Source organism: Hyperoodon ampullatus (genome assembly GCF_949752795.1).
Source record: "Hyperoodon ampullatus genome assembly, chromosome: 6".
NCBI classification, from domain to species: domain Eukaryota; kingdom Metazoa; phylum Chordata; class Mammalia; order Artiodactyla; family Ziphiidae; genus Hyperoodon; species Hyperoodon ampullatus.
In genome coordinates this window covers 61,597,798-61,613,926 of record NC_136919.1, presented here as the reverse complement: position 1 = coordinate 61,613,926, position 16,129 = coordinate 61,597,798, and the positions used below count along the sequence as shown (strand labels likewise).

At 36.7% G+C, this 16,129-nt stretch overlaps 1 protein-coding gene across 3 annotated transcripts in view; it reads left to right on the top strand.

Annotated features, from left to right (window-relative positions):
- The window catches only part of CCDC171 (coiled-coil domain containing 171), a gene marked incomplete at both ends in the record, with an annotated part of 355,055 nt that overhangs the window by 192,493 nt on the left and 146,433 nt on the right, over positions 1–16,129 (top strand). For all 3 annotated transcript variants that reach the window (XM_079707044.1, XM_079707043.1, XM_079707042.1), the window contains 3 exons: positions 10,555–10,781; positions 11,270–11,452; positions 14,876–15,061. In XM_079707044.1, the coding sequence (XP_079563170.1) occupies positions 10,555–10,781; positions 11,270–11,452; positions 14,876–15,061 (596 nt within the window). The remainder of the gene's footprint in view (positions 1–10,554; positions 10,782–11,269; positions 11,453–14,875; positions 15,062–16,129) is intronic.

The window sequence follows — 16,129 nt, the reverse complement described above, 5'->3', positions numbered from 1 at the left end:
ATTCAGCCAGAATCTGCATTTTAACAAGATGATTTATAACCACAGTAAAGTGTGAGAAGAAGTAATTTAGAGAATTTTGTTATACACATAATTTCACTCATATCTGAAATTGAAATAAGTACAATCTGACCGTGGATCATTTTTAGTACTTGAGCTATTAGTGTCTATTTTGAGCCACATTTAACTTACTGACTTTTATTTTGTGACTTTTAAAATTATTATTCTTGCATTTTCCCATATTTTTTCAAACATTTTATTCCGAGAATTTTCAAGCATATGGAAAATGTGAAAGAATTTTTGTTTTCTAAATTAAAATTTATTTGCCTATTATTCTTAACAATTTTTGAATGAATAATTTATCCTTGGAAGTGTTCATGACTGTGTAAAATTCTAGTGTCACAATTTTCATAGAATATATTTATTTGTTAAAATAATATACAAAATCAAAATTATTTTAAGAAACATATATGAGGCTTTTACATATTTTGCAACTTATAGGCAGTTTGTAGAAAACTTTTAAGAGCCTTTTCTTAGAAGATTTAGTTGAATATCCAGATACTGTCTTAAAAAAACGACACAATTATTTTTTAAGATTTTTGTAAAAGAAAAAAAGAAAAAATTTCCTCTCAGATCTATTCTAAAATAATACATGTGTATTTAAAAATATTTTAAACCTCCACCTTGTTCCAGAAAAAAAATTATGGCAGCTTACAGGTATTTGTAAAATATCACTATAAGATAGCTCTTGTAATCTCCCTGAGAGTATGATTAATATTTGTGTATACTTCTTTCAAGTTGTTTTGTGTGTATTCCAATATGACTGGGTCATTCTATGTACCATTTTTCATTGTTCTTTTTCTCGCACTTATTTTAAATGGCTATAATAATTGTACCATCTCCTTGGCTATTGTAATGGTTTAAATGAGTTATTGCATATTGGCAGTGCTTGGTTTGTTACATATCTTTGTATCAGCAGCAGTATTGTTCCTCATTTCCTACTTTATGAATCAACTCTTTAGCTCGGTGTACAAGACCTTTCTTGATCTGATTCTCATTTATTTGTATAGTCTCACCTCCCTGTAGTCTCATTGATAAACCTACAGTTTAGCTAAACTGAGCTGCTTGTTGTTGCCCAGATATGAGATGCTCTCTTATTTCTCCAAACATACGGAGAAAACCATTAATACTTTTTTTTGCTACTAAACCCTAAGAGGAATTTATTACGTGGATTATCATATTGAAAATATTGAATAACATTCACAATTTATGTCTTTAAAAGCTACTTCATAGAAGATACAGAAGTTTTTTTCTTGTTAGTGTTGCTTATGTTTGTCTTCAGTGAAAACTGAGAGCATATTATATTATGGTTCTCTGAGTGGAGTAGTCCAGGTATGCAGCTTTCTTATTATTTAAGTTGACACAGAAGCAGAGGCTGAAGGATATAGTTTTATGATTGTGTAGTATATTCCTTAGATAAGGGATCTCTTAATCTGGGGTTCATAGAACCCTTCTCAAAATGGTCCGTGGATAGAATTCAGAGGGGGAGCATCTGTGGACTTGGATGGAAAATAATTACATCTTGTTTCACTAACCATTAATGAACATTTCCTTCAATTATGAATGGTGATGACAGACCATGATAATATTAGCAGCATGGTGACTTATTTACTAGTAGGAATTACAGATATTTTCAAGTTGTAATACAGTTGTTGCAGCTATCTCCAGATATTGTTTATGCTCATCTTTGATGATCAGTAATCATGAGACTCATCACATACATGGTATGTAATAACAGTCTTCTATGTACAGATGGATGCTGGTGCAATGTAGCTGGCCATGTATCAGGACAATTGTACACCTAGTAGTTGTTCATCCATCCAGTTGAGCTTCTATATTCTTCGTGTCTATGTTGCTTTCCAGTATTCCCTAAGTACAAAATTCTGTGATTTCTTTGAAAGCGCAACCTGCAAGCACCTGGAAACACTTTAGAACTCTTTCAAAAGTGCTACTTAAGTTCCTTCTATCTTCATAGCATCAAATTTGAACCATAGATTCACAATCATTTTTCTTTCTGATATAAACTTATTGAATAAGTTGACCTAGCCAAAGATGAACTCACTGACTTTTGAACAAAAAACTTTCCACAATAGGTTTTCTTTTTTTAAATTTTACTTTTTATTTTTTGCGGTACGCAGGCCTCTCACTGTTGTGGCCTCTCCCGTTGCGGAGCACAGGCTCCGGACGCGCAGGCTCAGCAGCCATGGCTCATGGGCCCAGCTGCTCCGCGGCATGTGGGATTTTCCCAGACCAGGGCATGAACCCGTGTCCCCTGCATCGGCAGGCGGACTCTCAACCACTGGGCCACCAGGGAAGCCCCTAAATTTTACTTTTTTATTTAAGTATAGTTGATTTACAATGCTGTGTTATTTTCAAGTGTACAGCAAATTGATTCAGTTATACATATATATATATATATATTCTTTTCCCTTATAGGTTATTATAAAATACTGAGTGTAGTTCCCTGTGCTATACAGTTGGTCCTTGTTGGTTGTCTATTTTATATATAGTAGTGTGTATATGTTAAGAATTTAAGAATCTTGGAGCACTCTAGTATTTTTTGAGAGATGCCTACTTATACCTTGTAAAGTGAACTATAGGAACTTTAATTACATTTGCAGCAGTATATATTTGTGGATCAGGATTCTAATCACTTCTAAATATAAAAAAATAAAAAAATAAAAATATTTGATGTCCAGCATGACATGTTAAAGATCACCTCATAGTTCAATATTCTTAGTTTGGCTAAGCAACAACTTTCACCATGCTATGTCTTTTAAAAAAATTTCAGTCTATATTTTAAATGTATTGTCTTATGCATAATATATTTATAATAAAACTTAAAATAGTTTGAAAACTACATTTTAATAAAATTTGCTTCCTTTGTAACCCTAGATATTTTGACTTAACATGTTTAAAAGTATTATGCTAAGAAGGGGATCCATAGGTTTTACTAGGCTATTGAGGGTATACACGGGACAAAAAATGAGCAAGAACCCCTGCGTTTTTTAAAAAACTGGATACTATTTATTTATTTATTTATTTATTTATGGCTGTGTTGGTTCTTTGTTGCTGTGTGCAGGCTTTTCTCTAGTTGCAGCGAGCAGGGGCTACTCTTCCTTGTGGTGCGCGGGCTTCTCATTGTGGTGGCTTCTCTTGTTGAGGAGCATGGGCTTCAGGCACACGGGCTTCAGTAGTTGTGGCATGTGGGCTCTGTAGTTGTGGCTCGTGGCCTCTAGAGTGCAGGCTCAGTAGTTGTGGTGCATGGGCTTAGTTGCTCCGCGGCATGTGGGATCTTCCCGGACCAGGGTTCGAACCCGTGTCCCCTGCATTGGCAGGTGGATTCTTAACCACTGCACCACCAGGGAAATCCAAGAACCCCTGCTTTTGATAATCATTCCCCTAAATACCATTTGTCTAAATCAAGATATGTTTTTGAGTAGTTCTATTATTGGGCATTTGTATCTATAGTATTATTTATAAATAACGCTGATAGAAACAGGAGCTGCTGATTCTTTTTTTTTTTGATGTTGGGGGTAGGAGTTTTTATTAATTTATTTATTTATTTTTGCTGTGTTGCGTCTTCGTTTCTGTGCGAGGGCTTTCTCTAGTTGTGGCAAGCGGGGGCCACTCTTCATCGCGGTGCGCAGGCCTCTCACTATCGCGGCCTCTTGTTGCGGAGCACAGGCTCCAGACGCGCAGGCTCAGTAGTCGTGGCTCACGGGCCTAGTTGCTCCGCGGCATGTGGGATCCTCCCAGACCAGGGCTCGAACCCGTGTCCCCTGCATTAGCAGGCAGATTCTCAACCACTGCGCCACCAGGGAAGCCCCGAGCTACTGATTCTTAATCAGTGTTATAGATCTCCTCTCCACATTGCCTAACACAGTGCCTTCATGCATATGAGTTGCCCTATAGCTAGCTGTTTAATGAATGAATGAGGAAGACAGTATACAGTGCTGTTTTTTTTGTTTTTTTTTTTTTTTTTTTTTTTTTTTTTTCGGTACGCGGGCCTCTCACTGTTGTGGCCTCTCCCATTGCGGAGCACAGGCTCTGGACGCGCAGGCTCAGCGGCCGTGGCTCACGAGCCCAGCTGCTCCGCGGCATGCGGGATCCTCCCAGACCGGGGCACGAACCCGTGTTCCCTGCATCGGCAGGCGGACTCTCAACCACTGCGCCACCAGGGAAGCCTGACAGTGCTTTTTAAAATAGTTTTGTTATTTCTGGAAAAGTGTTTATGCTTGGTATAAAAACTTCACACAGTATAGCAACCTGCACAGAAGAAATAAAAATCACCCAAAAGGCCATCCCCAATCATTCTTAACACTTGAATGATTTCTACAAATCTCCCAGACATGTGTACGAACAGGTATACATACAAACACACCCAGTTTTATATGAGGGAGTCATACAATCATGCCTCATCATAATTTTTTTTCTACTCACTGGATAATAAATGTCTTTCCATGTCAATACGGTAGGTGTACATCATTAATTGTATTCGATCACATACTATTTCATTGTTTATATAGTTTACTCTGAAAATTCCCTGTTGATGGATATTGGCATTTTTTCATATTTTTTTACTATTTTAATTAATATTATAATAAACTATGCTGTAATTAACATGTTTGTACATAAAATCATTTTATACTTGTGCAATTATTTCCTTGGCTAAACTCCTCAGAAATGAGTTTGCATATTTTATGTTTGGAAAGTATTGCCAGTCTGCCTTTTGTAAAAGTTGCTTTGCTTACACTCCTTTGAACAGTACTGAGAGTTCTGGCTTTCTCATAATGCCTTTGGTGCATGAAGTTTTAACAATCTTTTTAATTTTTATCGGTTTGAAAGGCAAAAGAAACTGTATCATTCCTTATTTGTAATTTTGACTGCTCGGTTGCATATCTTTTCATTTGTTCTACACCCATTCATATTCTTTTACAAATTATCTCATTATTTCATATATGGGTGTGTGTTTGTTTCTTATAGAATTATAAGAACTCCTTGTGTATCACACATATTAGCACTTTGCCATATAGTGTAAATAATTTTTCCAGTTTGTATTTTAATTTTGTTTGTGCATTTTTATATGATTAACATTATTAATCATTTACTTTATGGTTTTCCTTTGGTGATTTATTTAGAAAGGCTAGCCTCACCTCAGGTGGTGTTGTTCATATTTTGGTCTAGTATTTTTGATTTTTACATTAAATCTTGGATTTTATCTGGAATTATTTTCAGAGAAGTAGTGAGGAAATTAATAATATTTATTTGTGTATGGATGACCAGCTAGCCCCAATACATTTTAATTCCGTCATCTATCTTTTACCTAGTGAATTAAGATATGCCATTTAGTATATATTTATTATACGTACTTGGATCTATTTCCCGTCTCTCCAGTCAATTCCATTAATCTTCCTGTCTCTTCTGGTATCGGTATCATACTGCCCTTTTCATGAGTATTTCTTGAAGTTTTAAAATATGGTAAGACATTCTGTTATTACTTTTTGAAAATAGTATTTTGGGCTTTTTTTCATAGTATTTTTAGTTTCATCTTTAGATAGAACACGGTTTTGAATCTTACCTTAATGATTGGCTCCCAAGTTTGAAAACTGATTCATATTTTCAAATTACAGCTCTTTGTTTTTTTTTTTTAACTTTTATTTATTTTTTTAATTAGTTTCTGCTTTATAACAAAGTGAATCAGTCATACATATACATCTGTTCCCACATCCCTTCCCTCATGCATCTCCCTCCCTCCCACCCTCCCCATCCCACCCCTCCAGGCGGTCACAAAGCACCGAGCTGATCTCCCTGTGCTCTGCGGCTGCTTCCCACTATCTATGTACCTTACGTTTGGTAGTGTATATATGTCCATGCCTCTCTTTCGCTTTGTCACAGCTTACCCTTCCCCCTCCCCATATCCTCAAGTCCATTCTCAAGTAGGTCTGTGTCTTTATTCCCGTTTTACCCCTAGGTTCTTCATGACATTTTTAAAAAAAATTCCATATATATGTGTTAGCATACAGTATTTGTCTTTCTCTTTCTGACTTACTTCACTCTGTATGACAGACTCTAGGTCTATCCACCTCATTACAAATAGCTCAGTTTCGTTTCTTTTTATGGCTGAGTAATATTCCATTGTATATATGTGCCACATCTTCTTTATCCATTCATCCGATGATGGACACTTAGGTTGTTTCCAGCTCCGGGCTATTGTGAATAGAGCTGCAATGAACATTTTGGTACATGTCTCTTTTTGAATTATGGTTTTCTCAGGGTATATGCCTAGTAGTGGGATTGCTGGGTCATATGGTAGTTCTATTTGTAGTTTTTTAAGGAAGCTCCATACTGTTCTCCATAGTGGCTGTACCAATTCACATTCCCACCAGCAGTGCAAGAGTGTTCCCTTTTCTCCACACCCTCTCCAGCATTTATTGTTTCTAGATTTCTTGATGATGGCCATTCTGACTGGTGTGAGATGATATCTCATTGTAGTTTTGATTTGCATTTCTCTAATGATTAATGATGTTGAGCATTCTTTCATGTGTTTGTTGGCAGTCTGTATATCTTCTTTGGAGAAATGCCTATTTAAGTCTTCTGCCCATTTTTGGATTGGGTTGTTTGTTTTTTTGCTATTGAGCTGCATGAGCTGTTTATAAATTTTGGAGATTAATCCTTTGTCAGTTGCTTCATTTGCAAATATTTTCTCCCATTCTGAGGGTTGTCTTTTGGTCTTGTTTATGGTTTCCTTTGCTGTGCAAAAGCTTTGAAGTTTCATTAGGTCCCATTTGTTTATCTTTGTTTTTATTTCCATTTCTCTAGGAGGTGGGTCCAAAAGGATCTTGCTGTGATTTATGTCATAGAGTGTTCTGCCTATGTTTTCCTCTAAGAGTTTGATAGTTTCTGGCCTTACATTTAGGTCTTTAATCCATTTTGAGCTTATTTTTGTGTATGGTGTTAGGGAATGATCTAATCTCATACGTTTACATGTCCCTGTCCAGTTTTCCCAGCACCACTTATTGAAGAGGCTGTCCTTTCTCCACTGTACATTCCTGCCTCCTTTATCAAAGATAAGGTGACCATATGTGTGTGGGTTTATCTCTGGGCTTTCTATCCTGTTCCATTGATCTATCTTTCTGTTCTTATGCCAGTACCACACTGTCTTGATTACTGTAGCTTTGTAGTATAGTCTGAAGTCAGGCAGCCTGATTCCTCCAGCTCCATTTTTCGTTCTCAAGATTGCTTTGGCTATTCGGGGTCTTTTGTTTTTCCAAACAAATTTTGAAATTTTTTGTTCTAGTTCTGTGAAAAATGCCAGTGGTAGTTTGATAGGGATTGCATTGAATCTGTAGATTGCTTTGGGTAGTAGAGTCATTTTCACAATATTGATTCTTCCAATCCAGGAGCATGGTATATCTCTCCATCTATTTGTATCATCTTTAATTTCTTTCATCAGTGTCTTATAATTTTCTGCATACAGGTCTTTTGTCTCCTTAGGTAGGTTTATTCCTAGATATTTTATTCTTTTTGTTGCAATGGTAAATGGGAGTGTTTTCTTGATTTCATTTTCAGATTTTTCATCATTAGTGTACAGGAATGCCAGAGATTTCTGTGCATTAATTTTGTATCCTGCTACTTTACCAAATTCATTGATTAGCTCTAGTAGTTTTTCAGTAGCATCTTTAGGATTCTCTATGTATAGTATCATGTCATCTGCAAACAGTGACAGCTTTACTTCTTCTTTTCCAATTTGGATTCCTTTTATTTCCTTTTCTTCTCTGATTGCTGTGGCTAAAACTTCCAAAACTAGGTTGAATAAGAGTGGTGAGAGTGGGCAGCCTTGTCTTGTTCCTGATCTTAGTGGAAATGGTTTCAGTTTTTCACCATTGAGGACAATGTTGGCTGTGCAAATTACAGCTCTTTGAAGACACAGGCATTTTTTTGCTCAGAAGAGTGCTCTATGATTGTGATGTGTTGGGGTCACTTGAAAGGAGTTATACATGAAAGGGATAATAGTGAAAGATGCTCCTGGAAAAGTAAGCAGGGGTCAGATCATGTAGGACCTTCTGAGCCATGTTTAAGGAGTTTGAAATTTATTCCCAGATCTGAGGAGACTCACTGAAGCTTAAGCAGGGGTCGTGACAAGATCCTATTTGTGTTTTAGAAGTCAGTTTTTCTACGGTGGAGGATGGATTGAAGAGGGGAAATGACTGGAGAAGAGTAGGGAGACCCTTGTAAGAACATAGGTGAGACAATGCCATGATCACAGAAAAAACTGTATAGATGGTAGAAATGTGATGTGATTGGATGTGAGCGAGATGGCAAGAAAGATGGAGGTGTCAAGGATGAGAAAATGTTCCCGACTGTCTAGAACTGAGTCAAATTTTAATGCAGTTAACATTACTCATGATTAACATTTCGAACATTATTACCATTAGGCATTATTTTTATTATTATATTCATGACTCACATTATTATTAAATTAAATAATGACATATTTACATACATATTAATTAAATAATTATTCACTCTTCCCTTTTCTTCATTAAAAGCGTGTTTCTCAATCTGAGTGTGAGGATTCCATTTTAATAAGAAAACACATTGTAGACTGCTCTTCCCACACGATAGTTGTATTTTTAGCAGCAGTTGACTTCTGCAATGTTTTGAAGGACTTTTAATTTTATTACTAACAACATCATAAGCATATATTTATTCATGCTACATATTTTTTTAGGGCTAAATAAAGGTCAAATGGCAATACTGCAGTTGAAAGTGGTGGAACTCTTATAATAACTTTTCAACCTCCCCTCCCCCCTGCCTCAAGGTCTGTAATTCACAGGTTTAGAACTACTGGTCGAAACAATTCTCTGTGAATTTGTTTTGAAGATTTTAACCTTAGATGTGCAATATTGCCCCTTCTATTGGAAAAGGTAGTTGCAGAACATAGAGTCCTCTTCTTTCTTGAAAGACAGGCTATTAGATAGGGGAAAAGTGATTAACAAATGTATTTAGTGTAAACAAGAATTTGTTAAATGTAACAAGTCAAGCATTTTAACTAGTCTAGACAAGTTTAGACATGAGGAATTTTAGTGACATTTTTTCTCTTCTGTATCATTATACAAATAATTCTACAACTGTGTCACTAGAGGATTTTTTTGTTTCTTCATTTATTTAATATTGAATTAATTGTACTCTATACTGTATAATGTGAAGTATATCGTAAAAATACTTCTTATTCGTCAAAGCATAAAATTATTTAGTGCTCTCTCTCTAATTCATTGAGAGTAGCAGTCAGTAACTTAGAGTGTATGCCTCTTTCCCGCTTGTTAAAAATTCAAAGGAATGCCTTATGGAATTATATTGCCACTTAATTTCACCTCTCAGAGTGGTTAGTGTCTACACAACACATTGCTGTGATATAGTAAAAAACCACTATTCATTAAAATTTAATTATAGTTGATTTTTGCTTCTAAAGGCTCTTTATCTGTGAAAACTTTATCATTTTTGTATTCCTGAAAATTTCCTAGAACAATGAGCTTTTATCTAGCTTCCGTGAGATGGTTTTTTTCTGACATAGAAAACCACTGATGGATCACCTTCTCAGTCAGTGCTGCTCTTCAGTGTCGAACCATGTGTTCTTAGAATTATGGAACATTTTTCTCTTGGATAAAACTGGCCAAATATGCTTTTTGTGCTTACGATATAAAGACAAGATTTAAACTAACTCCCAACAGCAGAGGTTCTTGAAATATAGAATGGTATACTACAGAATTTAAAGAGTCTCTCCGTGTTCGTCATTTTACACGGATAGTATCGTAACACAAGTAATGACAGATTAAGACATGCCTAGCGGAGGGAAAACTAAATTACACGACTTTTATTAAGGCATAAATAAACCTATTAACCATTATTTGGAATACCAATTAATAGAAAGAACACTGACAATTTTATTTATCAACATTAAATACAATTATTAATTACAGACCTGATGAATCTAGCAGTAAGCAGGCCATGTTGGATATGCTGGGACCTTAAGTCCATTATATGAGAGGGATGATTACCAAAATCCTACGGGGAAATTAGTAATTGTAGTTGTAAAATTTTAATTGCCTTGGAATAAGGCAAGTTATATTTTCTTGTCTGAGAATATAAATAGTGTGACATTAAGGTAATAAGCTTCAGTAGTTGTAAATAGAAAATGAATTTGTTAGGTTTTAAAACACAGAAAGGAGTGATGATTTTTTAGTGTCATAGTGTTCAGTATGAATGACATACTGTAAATACATGCACATTTTCTTTAGATACATTATTTAGTAGGTGGGCTATTTCTTACATAGTGAAAATTGATATAGGCGGGGACTTCTTGAATGGATTACTACAGGTGGATGGGAATGATATAACTGAGAAAATATTTTCATTGTGTTGTGACTGGCAGTGTTGTGAAATGAACAAGAGACAATTCTTATTTTTCTGTGCTTTTTTTCTTTTTCTTTGAAGATCCAAATTCCAGAATTTGTGGATATTTGCTTATAGGAGAAGCCAAGAATTCTTTTGCAAAACTCATGGGTAGAATTAAGCTGGCAATGGACAGTATACCTTTGCACAGCAACAGGAGTATTACATATGTGGAAAAAGATTCCCTGGTTCAGAGGCTGGCCCGTGGACTTCATAAAGTAAACACACTGGCCCTGAAATACGGTCTATGTGGCCATGTGCCCATTTTGGTATGTATGCAATTTCATTAAATAGGGATTTTAGGACTTGTAAATTTAACTCCAAATCAAATTTATTTGTAGTTTATATTAGTTGTACACAAGTGTAGGTAGATTTCTTTTAGATTTCATATAATAGTTTAATATGATAAATAAAAGAACTTCCAAATAAGTGTCCATAATATCAAAATACAAAAGTTCTGAATTAACTGTTCTGTACAAGTATACTGCAACAGAATTGTGTAAGACATAAACAATTATCTTTTCTGTTTTCTAGCCATCTAGATTATTTCTTTTCTTCATTTGTTCATTTTTCATTTCATATAAGGCAAATTACTGGTCACATAAAAAAATAAAGCTTTCACTTTAAGTTTTAGTAAGAGCTAGTATTGTTTTCTGTATAACCTAAGTTACATTTAATTTGGTAAAATGACCATTGCTATGGACTTACTAGTAAATCTGAAGTGACTTTTTATAAAATTGCTCTTACTTGACAATAGGAAAGCACAGCATCATTACAGAAGCAAATATTTGGATTTACACAAAGACTGCACACAGCAGAAGTGGAGCGCCACTCACTACGCTTAGAGGTCACAGAACTCAAACGAAATGTGAATGAACTGAAGAAGGAGCTTGACAAAACCCAGGGTCTTCAGATGCAGTTAAATGAACTTAAGCAGTCAGTAAGTATATGTGATTTAAAAACTATGGTTTTGGTGAGCTCTCCTCTGATATAAAATATGTATTATATACATATAATATGTATATAAAATATCACAGGGCAAATATATATGTTTGTTTTCCTTAACTTTTTATTATGTTTCCTTTTTCAAATGATCAAATCCCATTAATAGAATTTCTTCTTCTTTAGAAAACTTCCCTTCTAAAATTCCCCAACAGTAATGTATTATACATTTCAAATTTGCTAAGAGACTAGAACTTAAATGTTCTCACCACAAAAAAGAAGTAATAATTATGTGACTTAATAGAGTTAGCTAGGGCTGCAGTGGTAATTGTTTTGCAAGTTAGAAGTGTATCAAATGAATACATTGTACATCTTAAACTTAAGCAGTGTTGTGTGTCAATTAAATAAAAAGCACAGCATCATTAAAATCATCTCAAAAAACATTGAAAAAAAAAGATTTATTCCAGATGCTTAAAGTAGTACTGATTGTGTCAGCAGAGCTTATAGCCCTGTTAAAATGTATACTGTGGGGCTTCCCTGGTGGCACAGTGGTTGAGGGTCTGCCTGCCGATGCAGGGGACATGGGTTCATGCCCCGGTCCGGGAGGATCCCACGTGCTGTGGAGCGGCTGGGCCAGTGAGCCATGGCCGCTGAGCCTGTGCGTCTGGAGCCTGTGCTCCGCGGAGGGAGAGGCCACAGCAGTGAGAGGCCCATGTACCGCAAAAAAAAAAAAAAAAAATGTATACTGTGACTGAAAGTATAGAAAATGATTAAGCTGTAGTTAGGATGGTTAACTGCTATGGCAAATAAACTTTGGTTGAGTAACTGGCTTGCAGCAAGAGCAAAGAATGTGTTCCAAGAAATGTTTAGTGTGAATTTCTTCCACTGAAGTGTAGAAATAAAAATAGCATTAATTGAAATAATAATTGAAGGAATGGTGTATGTAATTTTTATATTTGACATCCAGTTATGTAGTATAAAGTTATAAAGTGATGATTTCTAACATTTAATGATCATATTGAACGTGTATCAGGCACTGCCCCTAAGCACTTTAAGGTGTTGATTCATTTAGTCCACTCATATCAATAATAATTCAATAATATTATTATCCATTGTTTTTTTTTTTAACAGATGAGGAAATGTAGGGCACAGAACAGCTAAGTAACTTGCCAAAAGTCACACAGTTAGTATGTGGAAATGACAGGATTTGAACCTCGGTATTCTGACTCCAAAACGCAAACTTTCAACCACTTCACTAAAGTGGTTAATGTTCATATCCAGCTATGTTAATAAAGGATCGTTTTACTAAAAACAGAATAGATGGGGAAATGATGCTATTTTCCTCTTTAAAAATCAGGGAGTGTGCCTGCAACCATCATCTTTCATTTATTTCAGGCAAAGTACACAGGAGGCAAACAAAACAGCTTCTTATAGTTAATCTAAAATTGTAACATAAAGGGACACATCCTGCCCACCAAAAGTGATTTAGTACCTGCACTGTTTTGGAATATCATGTTCATCTACTGACAGGTGCTCTTTAACAGCTAACTCCCATGATCATCTACTGACAGTTGTTCTTTAATAGCTAACTCCCATGATCTTTTTATTGTTTTTGGTTTATTAGCTCCATACAACTGCTTTCACACACTATCTCTTTCTTATTCTGCATTGCTATACTTGTTTGACCCTATTTAGTCACAGAAGAGTGAACAGAATTGCACCAGTCTCTGGGAGGGATGTATGGACAAGAGAAAGGCTAACATTAGCTAAGTTTTTAGGTAAAGGAGAAATTTTGGAAGAGTGGGAAGAAGTCCTGCAAAGTGACGGGGATCTTCATTTATAGAGGCCAAGTGGATTGCAAAGAACAGAATGTTCTGATGGCAAGGAGTGGTAATTTAAAACAGCATAACAAGTAAAAGGTAGAAGAAGTACAAAAATACTTGTTCACAAGACCCAGAGAAGTGCTGTGCCATTAACGAATAGAGGGATGTTAAAAAGTTGACACCTCAAATTCTTTTCAACAATGGGAAAGTTATCAGTCTTAAATAGATTTATATACACTTAGTGTGATTAAGAGACCTGCATGGTTTCCTTTAGTTTTCCACATATATTTCTCAGGTTACCTACCATTTGTTAAAGATTTCTGTTCTTTGTACCTCAAGATCAAGGTGTCTCTTGCCATTTGTTGTAACTAATTTTTGTTTGTTTAAGAGTTTTGCACAGGAGATAATACAAGTATGTCGTGTTCTGGATTACATACCCCTTAAGAGATGGCCCCTCTCTAGAACTGTCAGTTATCCCAGAGCAGATGCAGTCATGATATTGTAAAAGTTGTGCAGAGTTTTATTGGCAGGTGTTTATATATGAATAGATATTCTTTTATTCAGCAAATACCTACTGAGAAGCTACTGAATGCCAGGCACTCCTCTGTGTGATGGGTGAGCAAGCTGAAGGAGGTCTCTGCCCTGTGGAGCTCACATCCTTAAATGTGTGGTTGGTGGAAGGGTGCAGACAGGCAATAAAAATGTCAACAACTATCTGAGTTGAATTTAGATAATGATAATGGCTGTGAAGAAAATACAAGAAGATGGCAATAGTGTGAGTGGTGGTGGGAGTGAGAGAGGTATGCTGTGGTAAGGACTCTCCAAGAAGAGGGTGGTTTGACCAGGAAAACCTGAATGGTAACATACACTGAACACAGACTTTCAGGTTATCCTTTAAAAGCATTTGAACTTGTTAAAAGCTTTAATTCCCACATCGTTATCTTTATAAAAAGTGCTCATGTATCAAGATTTAAACCGAGCGTTATGGATTTACTTAGAACATGAATATTTCCTGAGATTTTATTTGACTAAAAATTATAACTTTGGGAGTATAGCTGTTGTGCTTTAAAAATCAGAGTGATGTGGGGCTTCCCTGGTGGTCCAGTGGTTAAAACTCCATGCTTCTACTACAGGGGGCATGGGTTCGATCCTTGGTTGGGGAACTGCATGTTGCATGGCACGGCCAAAAAAAATCAGAGTGATTTTTTTTTTCTTTTCTTTCTTTTTTTTGTGGTACGCGTGCCTCTCACTGTTGTGGCCTCTCCTGTTGTGGAGCACAGGCTCCGGATGCGCAGGCTCAGCGGCCATGGCTCACAGGCCCAGCCGCTCCGTGGCATGTGGGATCCTCCCGCACCGGGGCACGAACCCGTGTCCCCTGCATCGGCAGGTGGACTCTCAACCACTGCACCACCAGGAGAGCCCCAGAGTGATGTTTTTTATCTTGACTTAGGAAATTAAGAAAAATGAATTGTACTTTTGTCATATATCAGATATTTAGAAATGTTTGTATTCTCTTTATGTTAGCAAATAGAGTTCTGAAGATTAAATGATACAACAATGCAGTTAGCTTATAATTAAAATTTTTTTGCTTTGTTCAGAAATTGATCACCCAGGAGAAGTTTGAAAGTGCATGTGAAGAATTGAATAATGCATTACTACGGGAACAGCAGGCTCAAATGCTATTGAAGGAGCAGGCACAGCAACTACAGGAGTTGAATTATAAGCTTGAATTACATTCCAGTGAGGAAGCTGACAGAAACCAAACTCTTGGAGAAGCTGTTAAGGTAGGAAAACATCCCTTGCATAAGGGTTTATTTCTTCCAGGTGTGGGTCTTTGAGGGAATCATGTACATCTCTTGAACAGGGAAGAGATCCCAAGATATGAAATTTTATTCTGTGAGAACTTAGAAGGATGGGACTTCCCTGGTGGTGCAGTGGTTAAGAATCAACCTGCCAATGCAGGGGACATAAGTTCGAGCCCTGGTCCGGGAAGATCCCACGTGCCGCAGAGCAACTAAGCCCGTGAGCCACAACTACTGAGCCCACGTGCAACAACTACTGAAGCCCGTGCACCTAGAGCCCATGCTCCACAACAAGAGAAGCCACTGCAATGAGAAGCCCGTGCACCACAACGAAGAGTAGCCCCCGCTCGCTGCACCTAGAGAAAGCCCACGCACAGCAACGCAGACCCAATGCAGCCAAAAATTAAATAAATAAATAAATAAATATATCTTTTTAAAAAAAGAACTTATAAGGATGCAATGAAACATGGTTCTGGGACCTCAATTCCAAGCTTGATTCACATGTATTGAAAATGTAGAAGTAGGTTTTGCCGGATGGAAACCAAGTAGAGATTTTTCCAGTAATAATTTTATTCTTTGTTTCATTCACTTATCTTCATTTCTTCCTGTCCTTAGTTTTTTTCTTTTTCTTGTTTTATGCCCTCCAAACATTGAAAATTCACATGTCTTTTGGATGTGAAAGGTTTTGGGTCTAGGTCTCTCTGATTCTTTTTTTTTTTTTTTTTTTGCGGTACGCGGGCCTCTCACTGTTGTGGCCTCTCCTGTTGTGGAGCACAGGCTCTGGACGCGCAGGCTCAGCGGCCATGGCTCATGGGCCCAGCCGCTCCGCAGCATGTGGGATCTTCCTGGACTGGGGCACGAACCCGTGTCCCCTGCACCGGCAGGCGGACTCTCAACCACTGCGCCACCAGGGAAGCCCTATTTTGCACCGAGCGTAAAAAGGAACAACGAATTTCCCCCCACACAGATGTTTTTTATTCACATAATTTTATGTAAAGTTAGTTTGCTATTTGTAGTGTAGTTTTAGAAAAGAGGAAGAACTAACATTTC